The sequence below is a fragment of the Quercus suber genome, unplaced genomic scaffold, assembly GCF_002906115.3.
Source record: "Quercus suber isolate HL8 unplaced genomic scaffold, Cork oak 2.0 scaffold_274, whole genome shotgun sequence".
Taxonomy (NCBI): domain Eukaryota; kingdom Viridiplantae; phylum Streptophyta; class Magnoliopsida; order Fagales; family Fagaceae; genus Quercus; species Quercus suber.
The window spans coordinates 388,386-408,253 of NW_027069730.1; the positions used below are offsets into that span (position 1 = coordinate 388,386).

Consider the following 19,868-nt stretch of genomic DNA (forward strand, 5'->3'; position numbering starts at 1 on the left):
TTTTTTTTTTTTTAATGATTCCATTATGTCCAGACTTGGATTCTACCAATTGTTTTTCCATTGGATTCTGTAATATATAATCAGATTAAACTTGAATCCTATTAGATCCAAATCAGCTCCAACTTATTGACAGCCCTAATGTCAACTTAGGAGCTTTACTGAATAAACTTAAACCAATCCACTTAAGCACCTAGCCAAGAGGCTAGAGGCGACAAAAAGGTGCTAGCCCGATTAAAGCGAAGAATGAAATTATAAATATAGTTATTATACATACAGAACTTAAATCACATATACCTAATATATTATAATCAGGTGTCTTTTAATTGATTTATGTCTATTAATTGACTTCAAAATAGGCTTAACATGGTTTAGCCTCTAATATATATATATATATATATATATATATATATTTTTTTTTTTTCTTTTTTTTTCATAAATAGGTTTAGGCTCTAATAGTTATTCTAATTGTTAAATTACCAATTATCCCAAAAACTTAAGCTATTAGGAAATAGTGAATTTAATCACTTAACCATAAGTCTAACACTTCCCCTCACTTGTGAGCCTAAACTTCTCCTTAATAAGTGGGGGCCCAACAAGTGGGAATTTAACATTTTAAATAGGAGGTAGAGTAAAGTTAGGGATCGAACTTAGGATCTCCTGCTCTGATTCCATGTTGAATTACCAATTGTCCCAAAAGCTTAAGCTATTAGAAAATGGTGAATTTAATCACTTAATCATAAGTCTAACACTAACTATATATTTAATTACAAGCTTTTAAAAATTAATTAATCAAACTATAAGTTTTACAACAACCTTCTGTAGATTAATTAATCTAAAAATAGGTTTTCTAAACTAATAATCTAAAAATAGGTATTATGACAACCTTCTAAAAAAAATTTACATATATTTTAAATGAGGCTCTCGCCTTCAGGCTTTTTTCGTGGCTTAAGGCGGTTGCCTTGGTTGCCTAGGCTCCAAAGGTGAGCGTCTCACTAAATGAGCCTCGCCTTAGAGCCTTAGCGGTGCCTCACCTCACGCCTCGCCTTAGAGCATTAGCAGTGCCTCACCTTGCCCAAGCGGCTCGCCTTTGACTACCATGAAAGGCATCGAGGGGTGCAAGAAAAACCAAAGGCACTGAATACAAGGACCAGAACCGACCATAATCATCAGTTTTGGTTGGTATTCTCTCCTCCATCAGAACTATCAGTGCTGATATTCAGAAAACCAAAACATTTGGTTCAGTGGTCGGTTTTGTAGGTCAGGAAACCGATATGCTCCAAAACTGACAGAGATGCCCCTTAGATGGGAGATAATGGAGATGAGAGACGGAATCTCAGACACACCAGCATGCTTGGTTTTAAAGGTCAGCCTGCAAAAAGTGAAGGAGAAGGGATTTGGAAGGCAAAGTGATTGAGGGAGATGAGGTTTTGGGCCATTTAACTTGAGACCGTGTTGGTGGGGCTTAATGAGATGGTTTGATTTCCCAAAATTCTAGGCTATGCAAAAAAGAAGACATTAAGAGGCCCATTACTTATGGAAGAAATCAAGCCCACTGTTCTACATAGAAAAGCATTTGAATTTTCAATCCATTTTATCCTTCTTTAAGAACTTTGACCAGAACAAACCAAAACAATGCAACATGAAAATTAAAGAATAGAAAAATAAAAGATAGAGAACCTAGGAGGCAGCACCTATGTCTGGTTAGAGTCAACACCAAGTAAAAGAGGACCTCTAGGAGTTAGCACCTAGGGGCTAGGGTTGGGTGGAGTCAGTACCATACCATTGAGAGAATTTCAAGAGAAATCTGTATTCATCATCAAAAGAATATGTTGAGCCCATTCAAGCCCCTCTTGCTGCTTATCTTAGCTTCAAAGGTACTCAATCTACCACTACCAACAAAATCAACCAATGAACTGATATTCCATCAATTTCAGTTGATTTGATTTTTTAATCTGCCAGCCAGTGATCAGTTTCTAAATTTTAGAAACTGATGATGTTGGTTCAGTGGAACAAATTCCTCAACACCAACCGAATTACACTCGTAATAGTGATGCTTCAATAAACAAAGCATCATCTTCCTTCAACTTTCAAAACTGACAAACACATCAAGCAGTCTAGGGAATCAATTTTTTTTTTTTTTTTTTATGAATGAGATTTTGGCAAGCTACTGTTTGTGGTTCTAATAAAATTTTAAAATCACCCCCCCCCCCCAAAAAAAGAAAAAAGGTGAATGATGGAAAGCTCCAATGGCACAAATTCTAATGAAGACAAATTTAACTCTATTTGAGATGAGGGGGAAAATAAATCTCTCCTCACTGTATAAAGTACAAAAGCTGACAAAAATTTTAGCAAAAGAACAAATAAAGTAAGCAAAGAGTGTTATGATGATGTAATGTGAAAGATCATGCTGAGATCTCTTTTTTTGTAATCCTCGATATGCTTTGTGCTTCTTTGCATAAAGTAGTTTTTTGAATATACATCTTTCTCACTTTTCAAAAAAAAAAAAGAAAAAAGATCAGGCTGAGATGATATCTATTTTTAAATTCAGACAAGAATGAGCCATTTGAAATGTAATGAAAATCATTATTGTTTCCAAAAGGAAGGTAAAAGGTCTAAAATTTTCCCTTTCCAATGGCATTGCCTAAACCTCTCTAACAAATGATGTACCGTGTAAGATCATGCTGAGACACTATCTATTTCAAAACTCAAACAAGAATGAGCCATTTGAAATCCAATGAAAGTAATCGTTTCCAGAAGGAAGGTAAAAGGTCTGAAATTTTCCATTTCAAATGTCATTGAATAAACCTCTCTAACAAATTATTCATAACTATAGATAATGTCAATCTTAGTAGAAGGAAGTGTCATTTGGGTTGGAGCTTGTTGGCATGAGAGCCTATGTTAAATGATTTCAAATATGAAAGTCTAACAAAAGCATGTGTCAACAATGGGATTTGTGTTTTTTCAATAGAAACCAACAAGATATCAGATGCTAGGAGGGGAACTACAATTGCAACATCAACTAAATCTAAGAAGTTTTGGTGAAGCTCACACCCGCCTGTTAAGTAAATAGTGGAAGATATCGTTTCCCCACACACTAATCCCATAGTTCAAGCAAGAAAATTTTCTCAATTTGAGGACCCCCTTAGGAGAAGTAACCTCCTTTCCACATTGTTTCATATTGCATTCTCTTTTTTAAGAGCTACAATAATGGGGGAGGGGAGATTTGAACCCTAGACGTCTCCATCGGAAACACTAGGAGGTGCTAGTTGAGCTACAAGGCCCTTGACTTGCATTCTTGCAGCATATTGCAAAATTATTGAATGAACTATAAAGAACTAAAACGCAAATCATATATTTAACAAACCTATTCTCTCAAACAAATAGTTTTTGCATGAATCAGTAGTAATGAAATAGACTAGAAAGTTAAACTTATATCTAGGAATGAAACACTCCAAGCCAAAATAATGTATGACTAACACGTTTTCTTATACTTTCATTATTAAGTGATGCTCCCACTAAAATATTTCAATTTCTTCCTCTTATATTATCACTATTAAGGGAATGCTGCCGCTAAAACATTTCATATTCTTCCATAAACATTCCAATGACTCAAACGATAACTGCCGAACTTTTTTTTTTTTTTTTTTTTTGAGAAAAGTGGCTGTTAGCAAATCATCAAAACCAACAAGACATAAAGATTGAATAAAGGCATTGACAACCAACCTGTTTAAGAAACTCCTCATGCCAATTATCAAGAGTATCAAACGACTTCATGACGTTAACGTCATAAGCTAGAACACAGCAATCTGCGCCTCTATAAAACGCAACTCCAAGACTTTGAAACCGCTCTTGGCCTGCGGTGTCCCATATCTACCAACCAACATGAACCCACAATGATATCAGACATTAAACATTAATCCCCCATTAAAAAAAAAAAAAAAAAACTAAAGTTCCAATATAATTAAGCCCAAATACCATTTACCCACTTGTAGAGTGACGAGCCTGTCATCAATTTGGAGCTCTTTCGTGACGAAATCGGCACCAATTGTAGCTTTATACTGCTGACTAAATTTCTTATGCACATATCTAACAGCTAGTTAAAGATGCACAACTACAAATACTACCCGATAATAATTTCTTAACCATATTAACAAACGGCTCAGCTACAACACACTATATATTCCAAATTTAATCAGCCAAATTAGCAACCAGAACCATTTAAGGAAACCAACCGAAAAAAATAAATAAATAAATACTATAAATCGCTTAAATATTGAAATACATATATGATAATCTCACAGATCAATGAGTTGAAAGTTGAAAGGATACTGATTCATCAACGAAGTCTTGCCGACCCTGAAATCCAAAAACTAAAAAGAATTAATATATAAATATAAATAATAATAATAATAATGTGTAAAAGAAAGAAAAAGCAAAGTACGTACCCACTGTCGCCGAGAACGATGACCTTGAGCAAGGTACGCCTACGCACTGACATGGCGATTTGATTTCAGAATTTTTGAAATCTAGTAAGCTTCTTTATATATATATATATATGTTTTATAATTTGTGCGAGTAGACAAGTTTTTTTTTTTTTTTTTGGTGAAAGCGAGTAGACAAGTTCTTTTTTATAGAGAGTGGATGAATTTAAAAGGGAACAACGAATGAATAAAGCGAAATAAAAGGATGTTTCCTTTGCTTTTGTAGTTTTGTCGTGTAACTTTTACAATCGATTAATTGAGAGTTCGAGTTTTGGGGGTAATTCATGATTGTAATGTAATGTTATGATGATTTGTTGTCTACAGACACTTGGAATACTGATATTGCACTCTTTTTCTTTTTCTTTTTCTTTTTTTACTTTTTTTGTGGGAATGGCACTACCTATTTTATTGTTTTTTTTAACAAACTGTAGATAAGGCCAATTCTTATTAATTCCATCAATTTTTTACAATCATCGTATTAGCAGTTTATAACTGTATTCTTTTCCTATTTTTTCTAGAAGAATGTTAAAGTTAAACTATTTTGCAACAGTTTTATAGACTATTATTATGGCAAATTTTTACTAAGTCTATTATTGACATTATTTTTTTTTGTATTTTTTTTTTTTTACAACTAACATCACTTTCTTAAACATTAATAATCATTTATCATATCAGCCTGTAAAATATTTTATAAAAGAATTTGTAACCCTAGTATTTTCTCATTTTCTAATATAGGCAATGCAAACAACGACGACATCATGCAGAGAGGAAGGTTCTTGTAAACATGCATCCCAAAATTCCCAACTTCATTCTCAAAAAACAAACCTTCATTTATCTCATCTAGGGAATTCGGCATTCCCAAGTCCCAACAACCCTTTCTTGACCCAGCGCTGGAATTATTTGGGCTTAGCACCGGCCCAAATGTCTTCTTAAAGCCTAGATTATTCCTCAACAATGCTCACCATATCTGCAGATTTTTTGCATAGGCCACAAAAAACTACTTCGGTGTTGTCTCTAGTGGGCTTTGGAATTGAGCCCACAACTAAAGGCCCAACTTGCTGGGTAAATTCCACGTGGCGCTCACTTTATCTTAAGAAAAGTAGGGCGTGCATTTAGCATTAGTTTATTTAATTTTTTATTGATTTTTTTTTTTTGGGTTAAAAATGTACTAAAATATCTTATACTTTAAAAAAGTGATAAAAATTGAGAATTCAAAAAACTATACATAAAAACTAAAAAGTTGTCAAATAAAACTATAGGGAATGCCTTTTTAAGCTAGTATTTAGCGGAAAATCTTGTATGAGATGGTCTCATGAGACCGTCCCAAGAGATAATTTTCATGTTTAGCTTATTTTCTACACTATTTGCAAATACCACATGGATCCCCAAGAAAGAAGTTTATTTCAAGTTTCAGCTAGCTTATTTCTACTACTATTGCGAGTCCCACTTAGCTTGTTTTTGTTCAAAAAGTCACTACTTTGCAAGTTCCACTCTAGGCATAAGGGAGTACATCTCGGTCTTTGGGGTGGACCGTGGCGGAGGGTGAAAAATGAAGTCGCCACCTAAATTAGGTCTAGAAACCATATTGGGCCTTTTGGGCCAATCACTTACATGCATAAGTCTGCATACCAAATTATGGATTCGGAGTTGGGGTACAACTTGGAAAGGTGTTAGGCATTCAAGACTGTCCGGTTTGTGGACCGGCCTCCATTATGTGTTGCTAGGCCATATTTAGATAAAGAAGTTATTAAAAAAACAATAATCCTTAACCTAAACATAGATCACTTAAGGAAAATAAAACATACAATATATTAAAGACCGCATCACATTATAAAAGGAAACAAATAAAACACAATCAAACAAATATATTAAAAAAATGAAAATATAACAAATAAACAAACATAAAAGGAAAAATATCACGTATAAACCAAACATGAAAAATAATTAAACATAATTAACTAACCTAAACAAATTCAGACAGAATCAAAGAACATGTGAAAAACGATTAAAATAATAAAAATAAGATTTTGCCCTAATCTGGATTCAAGGTGCGTACGCATACTCAACTATGCGTACGCATGGTCAAAACCATGCGCATGCATACTGATGATGTATACGCATCCTTTAACATAGAACTGAAAATTCAAATTTTTATTAATTTAATCATTTAAAGATATTAAAACAGAAATCAAATAAGTATATTAGAACCCTAAACACTAAACTAGCACAAAGAAAATAACACAAAACATCAACATAAACAAATAAACATAAAACAAAACAAATAGCAAACTAAACTAACATAAAATAAATAATCATGTTAAATTTTACATAAAACCAAAATAATAAAACAAGAACAACAAAAAGCAAAATATAATCAACCCAAAATCATATTAACACGTATCAAAAGAATTAAGGTCAATAAACAAATCAAATAAAACAAATATAAAAACTATGTTAAGAAACTTAAGTGAATCCTATGAAATAAAGAAAGAATTCACGAGAAGAACACTCGTCTTGCTTAGGATTATGATTTTGAGATTATTTAACTGGCCCGTCAGTGCCTACAACATAAAGATTAGATTAAGGGAGCAAAGGAATTAAAGAAAACAGTAGTTTTTAGAAATCACAACCCAAGAACAAAGTTTAATTGAAAAAGTTTTTTGAGAAATCAAATTAGAACATTAGTTTCTGTCTTAGAACTAACGAAAGAGAGGTTTTGAATCTGTAAAAAACGTGCTAAGGGGCTGTCCTAGAGTTTTAAAAAGGGAAAATAGGATTTTAGAGAATATGGAGGCCAAAAAATAACTCTCTCTAGTTAGGGTTTTGATTGGAGACATAAGATGAGTATTTATAAGTTAAAATTATGGTTTTTAAGGCTTTTTAGAGGTCTCTGAATGTTCCCAAGGTCTAGGGGTTGGCCCACATAAAAGAATGATGTTATGGGCCCCTGAAATTGAAGTTCTAGGCTTCTAGATATGACCCTACATATGCATGGTCGGGGCATGCGTACGCATGCATGATTCATGCATATGCATGCGCCCCCAAAAACCCTACCTAATATGACAACTTTGATGGCTAAACTTCAAACAACCATAAATTACTCAATATAAATACAAATTAGGCAAAATTTGTGTTCAAATCACTGCCTAGGATGTCAACTTTCCAATAAAATAAGCTCACTAAAAAATTCTGTGTGTATAAAAAGTTATGGTCAAAATAATGAGTAAATATCATTTTTCAGTAGTGATTTTAAAGCAATTTGAGCACTTTTGAGTTGTGATTACTTCCAAACTATTGTGAACTCTTTAATTACCCTTGATTGGCATATGTCAAGCTCATCATTGGGGTCGAGGACCAAAATTGATTAATGGGGTATAAATTGAGGTGTCTACACCCACTCCTTGGTTTTTGCTCACCTTTTTGTTTATTACTGATCCCACTCTTTATTTTATTTTTATTTTTACTATAGTAATTTTAACCCAAAAGAAATCAACTTTATAGATAGATAAGTTATTTCTAAACGAACACTTTTAGTTTTAGCTTCCTTTTTTTCTCCTACTCTTTGTGGGTCTCACATGGGTCTTGCAATAAAGGAGATTTTTTTCTTTCTTTTTTTTGGTTGCTTTAGTAGTGTAGACATCCTATTTTTTTTCTAGCCTATACTTGGTGTCCCTAGTCTCAATGACAAAACTCAAATTTTTACCAAAATGATCAACACCGTGTCTTAAAGCCCAACAAATAACCCTAAAAAAGGCCCGGGTCCATTTGTAAATACTAAATTTCAAATTTGAAAATCAAACAATCAAGATAGTTTCACAAATGAATATTTGTATTGATGAATGAGTAGGTATAGTTCCCTAAAATTAAATCCTATTGCAACATAATACTCCTCTAATTTGATCTCGTTGAAAAATATTTGATTCAAGTATAATATTGATTTGAACATCAAATGGTCCTCAATTTGATTGGGAAACATATCGAAAGATCTTTGAAACAGAATTACAATGAATCTCTAATTGTGTGTTTGTTAGGAATCCTTCGTTCTTTGCATTCTTCGTGTGTTCTTTGAATGTTCTTTGTCTTTGAAGATTGTAATGGAAGTTCCTTAAGACTTTGGAGGCTTGAATCCATAAATCTTCACTAACTTGTAATCTCTTTAAGTTTTTGAAAGCTTTTGAATTTGATTCCAGTGCACTTTAAGAACTAGGAAGATGACTTGAATGATTTCTCTTCGAATGTTTTTGTATTCGAGTGTTCAAGTTCTTAAAAGCTTTGGAACTTGATTCTGGCAAAGCTTCCAGTCTTTTGAATGTGCTCTCACAACACCGAGGAGGACCTATATTTATAATAGTCTTGGGGAGGTCTGACGACACACGATTGACTATCATTGATGATACGTATTGTAATTAAAATGGAGGGATTTAATGTCTTGTTTTCCAAGGAACACATGACATTATTTGTTAGCCAAAGTGTCTTAATTTAAAACAACGCTTGGCATCATTTAATTAGATTGCTTATGTCATTAAATTAAAATGGTTACTTGTGATTGGCTCCTGGGTATTCTTTTTAATTCTTATTCAATGACACTTGGAATATTTCCATTGGTCTTGTTGATATCATATGCTGTCCAGCCCAGATTAACGTTTCAAAATAATGTTTAAAACTCGAAAAAAGGGTGAAAATCATGATTTCTGAAAGCCGAAAGTGGGGAATAAATTAAAGCAACACAATTGACCCGAATCAAACAATGAAGCAAAAATCCAAAATCAATTTAGCCATTTATGGCGAGAACTAAGACCAAAAACCCTAATCGAGGATGGTAAAAAAATTGACTTTTTTATCCAACTAACCGATTGGGATAAATTTTGGACCATCTTGTAATTCATATTTTTCCCTTCAAAACAATAGTTCACGGGACAAAATTGGATGAGATATCAATAAAATTCCGAAACCCTTATTAAATGTTTCACTTTTTTCAGGTTAAAAGGAGCTGTTTTAGGGCCATTTTCGCGCAAAAAACTATACCAACTCAGCACCAATTGGAGTAATATGCCTGAACAAAATTGAAGTATGATGTCTCAAATGCCTTCCATAAAAAGGGCTTGACAATATCCACCACAGATTGAGAGAAATGAATTTTCCAAAGAAAAGTGATATGGAATTTCCTACACTACATCACCTCCCTTCCAAATGCGATATCTTAGCGACCATAACTCCAAATTGAATGAGGTTAGAGCCTGTGAAAACTAGACATCCATACCTTTCTGGGAAAACCAAATTTGAAGAAATCAAAGCTCAACTATTATTAGTGCTTTAACAAAACATGCAACATTTTTGGTCACATCAAGAGTGCAATTTTTTAATCCTCTTTTATTTATTTATTTAGAGAGTGCTCTTTTTAATCTTAAGAGGAATAGGACTAGGTTAACAGGATTAATAAGAAATATCATCTTCTTAATGAAGTTTGTAGCCTAACTTTATTATTATTAATATTATTATTATTATTATTTTAATCCTAGCAGGAATTGGACTGGGTTAATGAGAATAGGACTAGGACTACGCTATTTGAGTATGAACCCAAATATATCACCATGGTCAAATCCTTCAATCACACTCATACATATATATACATATATATATATATATATGTTCTTAACATACATGTCAATTTTCATGTCAATCGGATGCAATTTAAGCAACTGTTTAATAACCTGGTGTAACTTTAAACAATATTATACCATCCAATAACATGTTATTAAATTCATATTTTGAAAATCTAGCCGTTTAATTGCATGTTTTATATGTTTCTTAACATACATGCCAATTTTCATGCCAATCGGGTGTAATTTACCACTTGATCCATAAACTCATCTTTTATACATTATTTTAAACTATAAAAAACTTAAATTTAAACAATTGATTGATAATATAGCTATTGATCTTTGATTATCTTTAAATTTTGTAAGCACAAAGAATATATGAAGGTAATATAATCTAGTGATAGATTTATCAGAGTTCATATCTAGTTAAAAACATATTGGATGGTGTAAATTGAAACCAACTTTATATATATCTATATATATATATAATTTAGCATTAAAAACATGGTTTTTAAAATTGAATTGAATCAAGGTCGAATTGGGGTAATTGGAAAGTAACCACCAATCTAGTTTTTAAAACCCAAACAACTGTAAAACATTTTTTCCTTTGAATCTTTTTAATTTTTAGTGAAGATTGTTAATTTATATATATATATATATATATAATTTATTATATTTATTTCATATTTATTTTTTTTTCCTTTGAATCTTTTTAATTTTTAGTGAAGATTGTTAATTTATATATATATATATATATATAATTTATTATATTTATTTCATATTTATTAAGAATTACGTTATCATGGTTTGACCTCATTTGAAACTCAGTCTAACCTTTAAAACCTTAAAGGCTTAAACCTCTTTCATTTATAGTTCTTTGAACGATTTTATTTTTAAAACCACAATTAAAAGTCCAATTTACTTATAAACAATTTGTTTTGGAGAGGGATAAATTGATCTTTCAGTACTTCATTTTGTCATACTTATCACCAAAACACATGACATGAGGGACATTGAAACAAAGTTATAACTTTGGAAGATTAATTGTTCATTTTGATATTTCTAGGGGGGTAAAGTTTAAAAGTGGGTGTAGTTTAGGGTGGAAAAGTGCAAGTTCTCCTATTGTTAATCACCATTAAACCCTTCTTTTTTGTATTAAGGCTTCAAAGATTGTTGGGAATTTGCATTCGAATCTAAAAAGAAAAGTAAGGGTGGACGTTTCCAAATTCGTGTTTCATGATTTTTGCGGAATCATTAATGCACTTGGCACCAAACCGATTTGAATTCACCAATTTGTCTTGCATGTCGTCATGTCACTAGTTAGGGGTTCTACCTCTCTTTTATGGCCTATTTGGATGTTTAAAAAAGGAGGGGAAGAAGAGTAGAGGGAGGGAGAGTAATTCAATTACCTTGTTTGAAAGTTTTTTAAGAAATGAGAGGGAGGGGTTTCAACTACCTCTAACCCCTCATTTTTAATTCCCCCAAATTGGAGAGATTTGGAGAGAGAGTAAAATAGATAAATTATTGACTAAATGAATTCTCCAATTTACCCTTTCTAAATTAAAAAAATTACAAACTGATTATATAAATAATCTTTGTTTGTTTCCTGAGAAAATTTAAGGTGAATGAAAAAAAAAAAATTGAATATCATTGTTGTTTAGCTTTCTCAGCTTCATCACCTTTTCACCAATTCTCTTTGTGCTGTTGCAGATGTTAGATTCAGAAGAATTTCACTGCACATTGGCTTCTTCTCAAACCCGCTGAAAGAAACACAAACACATTTTACAATTTTATTTTTATTTATTTTTATTTATTTTTTATAAAAAAAGCACAATCCGTAATCACCACACTCTCGACTCTCCTTACCGTCCCTTCCCATCTTATCAACGACTCACATTGACCTTCGCCAAGTCACGCTGATCAAGTATCTTAGCCATCGCTCTCTCTTTCTCTCTCAACCATCTAGTAAGCACAGTTTTCAACGCACAATCCAAAGCATCGGAGTAAGGTGGCTCAGCCCCTAGCTCCACCTTCATATTCATCACAGGCATCGGAGCCAAGAAGGTGTGCCGAGCTTGTGGCGAGGCTCGGGTCTAACTATAAACCGAGCCATGCTGGTCACGGTTTCGCAGCTAGCTTCGCACGATCAGATCATGGAGATTATATTGGAAAAAGGAGTGATGAGAGACGGGCTCGGGACCCACTTGACGGCGAGCTTCGCGGCGAGGTTTGTGGCGATGATGGCATCGAACCCAGTCGACGTGATAAGGACCTGAGTGATGAATATGAACGAGGAGCTAGGGGCTGAGCCACCTTACTCTGGTTCTTTGGATTGTGCATTGAAAATGAAAATTGTGCTTTGTACTTTATTTTGTTTTATTTTTATTTTATTTATGCTTCTCCAAAAACAAAAAAAAAAAAAGAAAAAAAAATTCAATAACATATTCTAAGATTTGGACTAATGATAATCAGGTTCAAGACTTTATAAAATTGATAAATTAATCATAGACCAATGTCGTTATTCAAAAAAAAATCATAGACCAATATTGCAAGTCCATTTTCAAATAGGAGTAAATATGTGTATTTAAATCATTTCCTCCTCTCCATCCTAATTTTTAAAACATCCAAATAAAAGGAAGGGTTAATTATTCCATTCTCCCTTATTAATTTTAAAAATATCCAAATAAGGTAGAGGAGAGTCATTCTCTTCTACTCTCCTCCCCTCTACTCCCTTCTACTTCCCACTACTCTCCTCCCTCTCTAAACTTCCAAACAAGCCATTATATTTTTCCGCCAAGATATCTTCACCACTGCATGCTTTTCCTGACACTACCAATGCATTAAAGCAAATCCCTTTATCATTTTTTTCTTTACATAATCTACTTTGCCACCCTGTTAGAGTTGTACAATTCCCCCTGTTGTCGATGTTAACAATGTGTGTGATTTCTATTAATTTCCTTTAGTCTGCCCTAAGCCGTATTATGCACTCTTCTTTTGCCCTTTTGAGATAATGACATTCCGACGACGACCACCACCCTTCAATTCTGTAACCATTAGATAATACCCAAACCAGTTTGAGTTTCTTTGAAAAGTAAATGCGTTATCATCTTTTCTTATCGTTGCAAATTGTTTTGGATTCACATCTGACACCACTTCTTCTAAGTTATGCAACAACCACTTTATAGTTTTCTTACCCATAAACATGGAGTTCGTATAACCATTTCTTCACTTATTATTTTTTAAGAATAAAAACCTTCCTCCTCTTTTAGAGACATCGTGGATAATAAACCCCTTAACTTTTATGTTATTGCAAAAAAAGGTTAAATTGGTGGAAAAAAATAGTGAAGGGGTTTTACTGTTGTAAGAGCATTCACAGCAGTGAATCTAAAATTTTAGCTATTTAGCTATACAAAAAATCACTTTATCTATTTTACCTACACATATGCTACAGCAGTGGATCTATTTTAGCTTTTAACCCAATAAAATAATATTTCCACTACAATAAAATAATATTTCCACAACAATAAAATAATATATATTCTACAATAAACATTAATCACAACCACACACACAACCACCACCACCACCACCACCACAGCCCATAACAAAGAAAAAAAAATCAACCAAGCCCACACCCACCCGACCCACCAAGCGACACCCACACCACAGCAATCAAATTCACGCAATGCAAAAAAAAAAAAAAAACTCAAAGCTTGGATCGATGGAAAACCAAAGTAATGGGCAGAGGAAGGTAGCGGCGACTTCAATGATGAAACCTAGAGCTTGGATCGATGAATGAAACCCACGAAATCCAAAGAAACCCGGGCTTGTCGGCGTTGGGTGAGCATTGAGATGAAGGTGTGGGTTGGAGGCGTGGATCAGCGGCTTGGGGCTTGGGTTGGCTTGGTCTGATTGGCGGAAGAGAAGTGGGTCTGATTGGCAAGATGGGTTTGTTGGCGGAATGGGTGGGGAGATTGACGAGATGGGTCGGCGCCGGTGATGGGTCGAAGTTGGCTGGCGGCTGGGCTGTGAGATCGGGATGGCAGTGGAGGAAGAAGAGAGAAGATGAGGAACGTGGAGGAAGAAAGAAGGGAAGCTGGACTCATTTGCAATTCAGAGCAGATTAAAAGAAAGAAAAAAAATAATATTTTAATATAGCTGATGAGTAAAAAATTGTTTTTTTTTTTTTTTTGGTTTAGCTCTCAGCTACAGTGCGCATCTATAGATAGATGTGCACTGTAGCAATTAAACTAAAAATTATAAGTATTGCTCCACTACTGCATGGTCTTTTTGGTGTTTTGGTGGAGCTAAAATAGCAATATAGCTATTTAGCTCCACTGCTGCAAATGCTCTAATATCAAAGTTTATGTCCTAAAGTGGCAAAAGAGAAAGTTAATACTACAATATGAAAAATTATGTACTAAATTGGCCAATATAGAAGTTCCCCCTTAAAAATAAAAAAACACTATAGGAGTTAATAAATTGCTATAGCCTATGGGATATTTTTTTTTGGATAACCTATCGGATTTTAATTACAAGGGAAATTTGTAAATTTTTTGAAAAAAAACTATGATTTTTTGTCTTTTTTTTTTTTTTTGAGTAAACAATAATATTTAGGGATCTATTTATTTTGTTGAAACTAGAATTTTTTTTGTTAAAAGTATTATAAATAAATGTAAAAGTTAGTTGAAATAGTACATCAAGACTCATGAATAATACAAAAAAGTATAGTTGGATCTATAAATAGTAGCAATAATAAGCTAAATAGTAAAATAAGTTGATAAAAATAATCTTTGTCAAACAGATACTTATTAAAACACACACGAAAATAGTAATACTAGTATTTTAAATCGGATTTATAATACATTATTTAACGAGAGTACAACTAAAATTATTTTTTGTAGTTATAGACTGAGATTATTATTATTATTTTTTGAAAATGTTATAGATTGAGATTATAAAATGTTGAAACTATTTTTTGTCTTCCTAGGAAGGGAAAAAAAACCTCCTACACCCTTTCTTATATCTTTTTCCAAAACTATATATATATATATATATACACACATATATAGCTTACTTTTTTTTTTTGATAAATATATATAGCTTACTTTGTTGATTTTGAAAAAGTGATACCACATCAAAAAAAGAAAAAAGAAAAAGAAAGAAGAAGAAAGAGATACCAGTACCACATGAGTGAGTCACAAGACCGACAGAAGTAAGAAGCTCCCTTAATTTAGGTTTTAACGTAATTCAAAATAAAAAAGAAATAAACTTTGTCCAGCAAACCGGCGCACTGACAAGCAAGCACTGTTCCGGTGACCGATAGTTTCGGTTCACGGAGGTTTTAGCAAGTGTCGTGTCTTTCAAATTTATCAAATCAAATAATGTCTTCCACCACCACGGTACTCTTTTTATTTTTTTATTTTTTTTTTGAATCTTCAATTATTATTTATTATATATATGCCTCTGTCACTGTGTTTTTCGGTTTCGTCTTTTACCATAATTTTGGTTTTCTTTTCAGGACAAACCAATGGACTCCGACAACGTAATTGTCGATGATAAGTACAACATTGAAGCCGCAGAAATTATTGCCAATGAGGCTCAGGTAAACCCTTTTGATTTTTGATGAGGGCTTTTTGAATTTTGCACAATTTGTTTATGTGTGTGTGTCTGTCTGTCTTTAGCATTTGCCTATTACCGAGGCGGCGCCGTTATACGAGCAACTTCTAACACTGTTTCCCACCGCTGTGAGTTCCTCTGTCACCCTTCTTTTTGTATAATAATATTAATCTCACTTCAATTACCTATCAAAAAAAAAAAAAAATTCTGGTCCCCAAACTTTAACACATGAGTGATTATAGGTACTGAGTTTAAAATGATCGCGTTTGGTTATCTAGATGACATGGCCAAACTAATAATCGATACATCATCACTGAATACGAGTTGTTTAGGGGCTAAAATCAATCACTTTAAGTAATTTAGGGACTAAAAGCGATCACTTTAAGTTATGTAGGGATTAAAATTGATCATTTAAGTTATTTAGCTATTAAAATCGATCACTTTAAGTAATTTAGGGACTAAAAGTGATCACTTCCAAGTTATTTAAGGGCTAAAATCGTTCTCTTTTAAGTTTTTTGTGATTACTTTAAACTTTAGGGACTGAAATTGCTCATGAGCTAAACTTTAGGGACCAAGAGTGTATTTTGGCCAATTTTTCATTACAATGTTTGGACTGTTATGATTTTGCTGAACTGTAAATGCGTCTCTGAGGACATTGTATGGACTTCCATAGATCATGGTCATCTTTTCTATTTTTATTTTATTTTCAGCCTTTATTTTTCTTTGTATATTCTGTTATGCAGTGGGTATCTTGTATTTCAAGAGTGTCATCATGCATGATTTAGCTAGTTCTAAAAATGGTATTGGGCATAGGAATTGCTTTTTTAGGAATAAGAAGTAAAGTGCATACTATTTCTAGTAGGAGGTTTATGACTTGTGAGAGTGGTCATTATATGAGCTGTTGCTGATATTTTGATATTGTAGTAGATTTAGAAGATAAAGTTTTGATGATGAGCTATTGCAGTTGAGTTGTGCGAAATTAAAATGCTAGAGACTGGTTCTGCACGCTTAAATTAAACCACTTGTAAAAAGAATCTTCCAAACAAGCTTAGATGCTAGAATTTGGGTAGTCTACTGTAAAAATGAAGGAGAGTCTACAACTAGATGGTAAGAATAAGGAAAGATCATGACTTGGATGCAATGATGGCGCTGTCTAACTATAATCATAATGCTGAATTTCTTGAGCTAATAATTTTCCAACTAGCTGGTTGTTGAGTTGAGGACTTGCATGGTTCCAATAAAGGAGGTAGGAGGAAGCCAATTGAGATATAGGGGGAGAGAAATTAGAGAAGAAGAGTACATAAGAGCAAGAAAATAAGCAATTAGATGTAATTATCATTCTTTGGTTGAATATAAGGCCATGAAAGAGGTTTATAAGGAATCCCTTCTTCATGTTTGGTATTTTGTGGGGGTAGTAGATGAGAGGATTTTTGAATTTGTGAGCTTTGTAAACATCATCATTGTAACCCAAGAAGTTGCTTTGAGGCTTCTCAAAGAATTTATTTAGCAGATGACAGTTCCCTTTCAATCTTGTTTTGGCGCTTGATGTGCTTCGTATAATTCTTCGTATGGTAATGTCACTTATTGTTATAGGTTGGCTTATGATTTTAGTTATTTAATATTTTTATGATCACTGTGCCAATGAGCTCTAGCTCAAATGGTACCTCCTTCTGACATTATAAAACGGGTAGAGGATGAGGTTGTTGGTTCAAGACCCACTAATTGCGTGTATAACCTACCATTAAACAAAATGTTTTTGATGGCATTGTTTGAGGCAGGATGAAATTGAGTCTCACTCTCAACCTAGAGGAACTTCAGTTCTGAGATTAACATGTTTAAACATGTATTAGCTAGTAATATTTTTGGAGCGAATAATCTTTATAATATTTCCTTGCACAAGTTGAAGGCTACTTCACCCAAAGTTACTGTAAAGGCTGTACTAATTTAGATGACATAGAGAGAATGGAGAAGAGATTAGCAGGTTGGAAGAGACTATATTTATCTAAAGGGGGTAAAGTGACACTTATTAAAAGCTCTCTCTCGTCTTTACCTACGTACTTCCTTTCTCTTCTTCCTTTACCGGGTAAGATGGCTAAGCGTATGGAGAAATTACAAAGAGATTTCCTGTGGAATGGGATTGGTGGTGAACCTAAAATACATCTAGTTAAATGGGCCAAGGTTTGTAAGCCGGTGCAGGTTGGGGGGTTGGGTATAAGACGTTTGGGTAGCTTTAATTCCGCTTTGCTAGGTAAATGGTTGTGGAGGTATGGCATGGAGACTGATACTCTATGGAGGAGGATTATAGAGGCAAAATATGGGAATATTTGGGGAGGTTGGTGTACGAAAAAGGTGACAAGTCCTTATGGGGTCAGCCTGTGGAGATACATTAGAAGTGGCTGGTTGAACTTCTCTAAGCTCCTTGTTTATGATGTGGGGGATGGTACTAGAGTGAAATTTTGGAAGCATGTGTGGTGTGGGGAGTGTTCTCTCCAAGAGGCTTTTCCAGAGCTTTATTGTCTTAGTAGGTCAAAGGATTCCTCGGTGGCGGAAGTTATGGGTGGGTCTGCTGGGAGACTTCACTGGAATGTGCAGTTTCGTCGTCCACCACAAGATTGGGAAGAGGAAGCCTTTGATCAGTTTATGAGGTTGGTCTATTCTTGACAGTACGAGGTTTTGGCCCAGATAAAGTTTGTTGGAAGCCGGCAAGGAACAGAGGTTTTGAGGTTAGAGGATATTATAGTTCCTTCTTCCCCCTACTCCTGTTTCTTTCCCTTGGAAAATGATATGGCAGTCGAAGGTTCCTCCAAGGGTGGCTTTCTTTTCTTGGTCTGCTGCCTTAGGTAAGATCTTAACAACAGACAACCTTCGTAAAAGACGTGTGATAGTGCTTGACTGGTGCTATATGTGTAAAAGATGTGGTGAGTCGGTAGATCATCTTCTACTTCATTGCCCCGTAGCTTGGGAGTTGTGGTCTTTGGTTTTTTGCCTGTTTGGTATCCAATGGGTTATGCCTCATCATGTTCTTGAGTTGTTTGAGGCTTGGCAAGGAAAATTTGCTTGCCATCGTCATTTTGATGTTTGGAGATTAGTGCCTCATTGCTTGATTTGGTGCATTTGGCGTGAAAGGAATGCTAGAAGTTTTGAGGGTAGTGAAAGATCTTTGCTAGAGATTAAGTCTTTTTTCTTGCACACTCTCTTTGAGTGGAGTGTGGTCTTATCTCATTTCTCTTGTTCTTCTTTTTCTAGTTTTCTTGATCGTTGTACCTTTGTGTTATGATTTGTGCCCCCATAGTACATCCCCAATGTACTCGGTTTGGCACTTTTTCTATTATTAATAATATTCTTACGTTATTTATCAAAAAAAAAAAAATTTAGATGACATTACAACACACTTATCTTGTAGGCTATTAGACTCTTATCATGGAGGGCACGTATAGTAGTAGACATGTCATATTAAAATTTCCAATTAATTTTTAAATTGACAATTTGTTGACTCTTGAACTCCAAGGTCTGCAGCCTGATCAAGTGACTTTATCCATATTAAATTTGATTGTCTCATCCATATATTGGAAATAGGTCTTTATCCTCGTTGGAGAAGTTTGGTGGCATAGATGATAGATTGCTTAATTTATTAACTGTTCAAAAAAAAAAGATTGCTGAAGTTATCACCTCTTTATCTCCAGGCAAAATATTGGAAACAATATGTTGAGGCACACATGGCTGTGAATAATGATGATGCTACAAAACAGCTATTTAGCCGTTGTTTATTAAACTGCCTTCAAATACCTCTCTGGTATGTTACCTATTTTACATTCATATGGCACTGGTTGACGAATTGAGTTGGTGCAGATTTTTAGATATTTGTTAATTAAAAAAAAAAAAAAAGTTTAGGTATATGTTATGGTAAATGAGGATTATGATTTTGGTTCTTTAAAGGTTAATATTTTTATGAAAATTATTATGCTTTATTTTAGAATCTTGTAATGGCCACCTCCAATTTTGCAGTCTCGCGTAATTTCCGCTCTCCTTAACTCCACTATGCTGTTGACATCCAACATTGCTTCCTCTCTATTTTAAGTTTTTTTTTTTTTTTTAATTATTTATTATTTTATTTATTTTATTTTATTTTAAATTTATTATTATTTTTATGATAAGTATTGATTTTATA

The 19,868-nt window shown here is 33.6% G+C and overlaps 2 protein-coding genes across 2 annotated transcripts in view; one reads left to right on the top strand and one right to left on the bottom strand.

The window, feature by feature from the left end:
* Positions 1 to 3,723: 3,723 nt before the first annotated feature.
* Positions 3,724 to 4,801, bottom strand: LOC136061570 (ras-related protein Rab7; the record flags this gene model as incomplete). The annotated part of the gene is given in 4 exon segments (XM_065781652.1): positions 3,724 to 3,870; positions 3,987 to 4,086; positions 4,330 to 4,356; positions 4,446 to 4,801. Coding segments are annotated over 4 exon segments (327 nt in total), but the record flags the coding sequence as incomplete, so codon positions are not given.
* Positions 4,802 to 15,190: 10,389 nt separating this feature from the next.
* The window catches only part of LOC112014693 (cleavage stimulation factor subunit 77), a 38,303-nt gene continuing 33,625 nt past the window's right edge, over positions 15,191 to 19,868 (top strand). The window contains 4 exon segments of the mRNA XM_065781653.1: positions 15,191 to 15,483; positions 15,603 to 15,686; positions 15,766 to 15,828; positions 19,384 to 19,493. Of these exon segments, the coding sequence (XP_065637725.1) occupies positions 15,466 to 15,483; positions 15,603 to 15,686; positions 15,766 to 15,828; positions 19,384 to 19,493 (275 nt within the window). The 5' untranslated portion in view covers positions 15,191 to 15,465.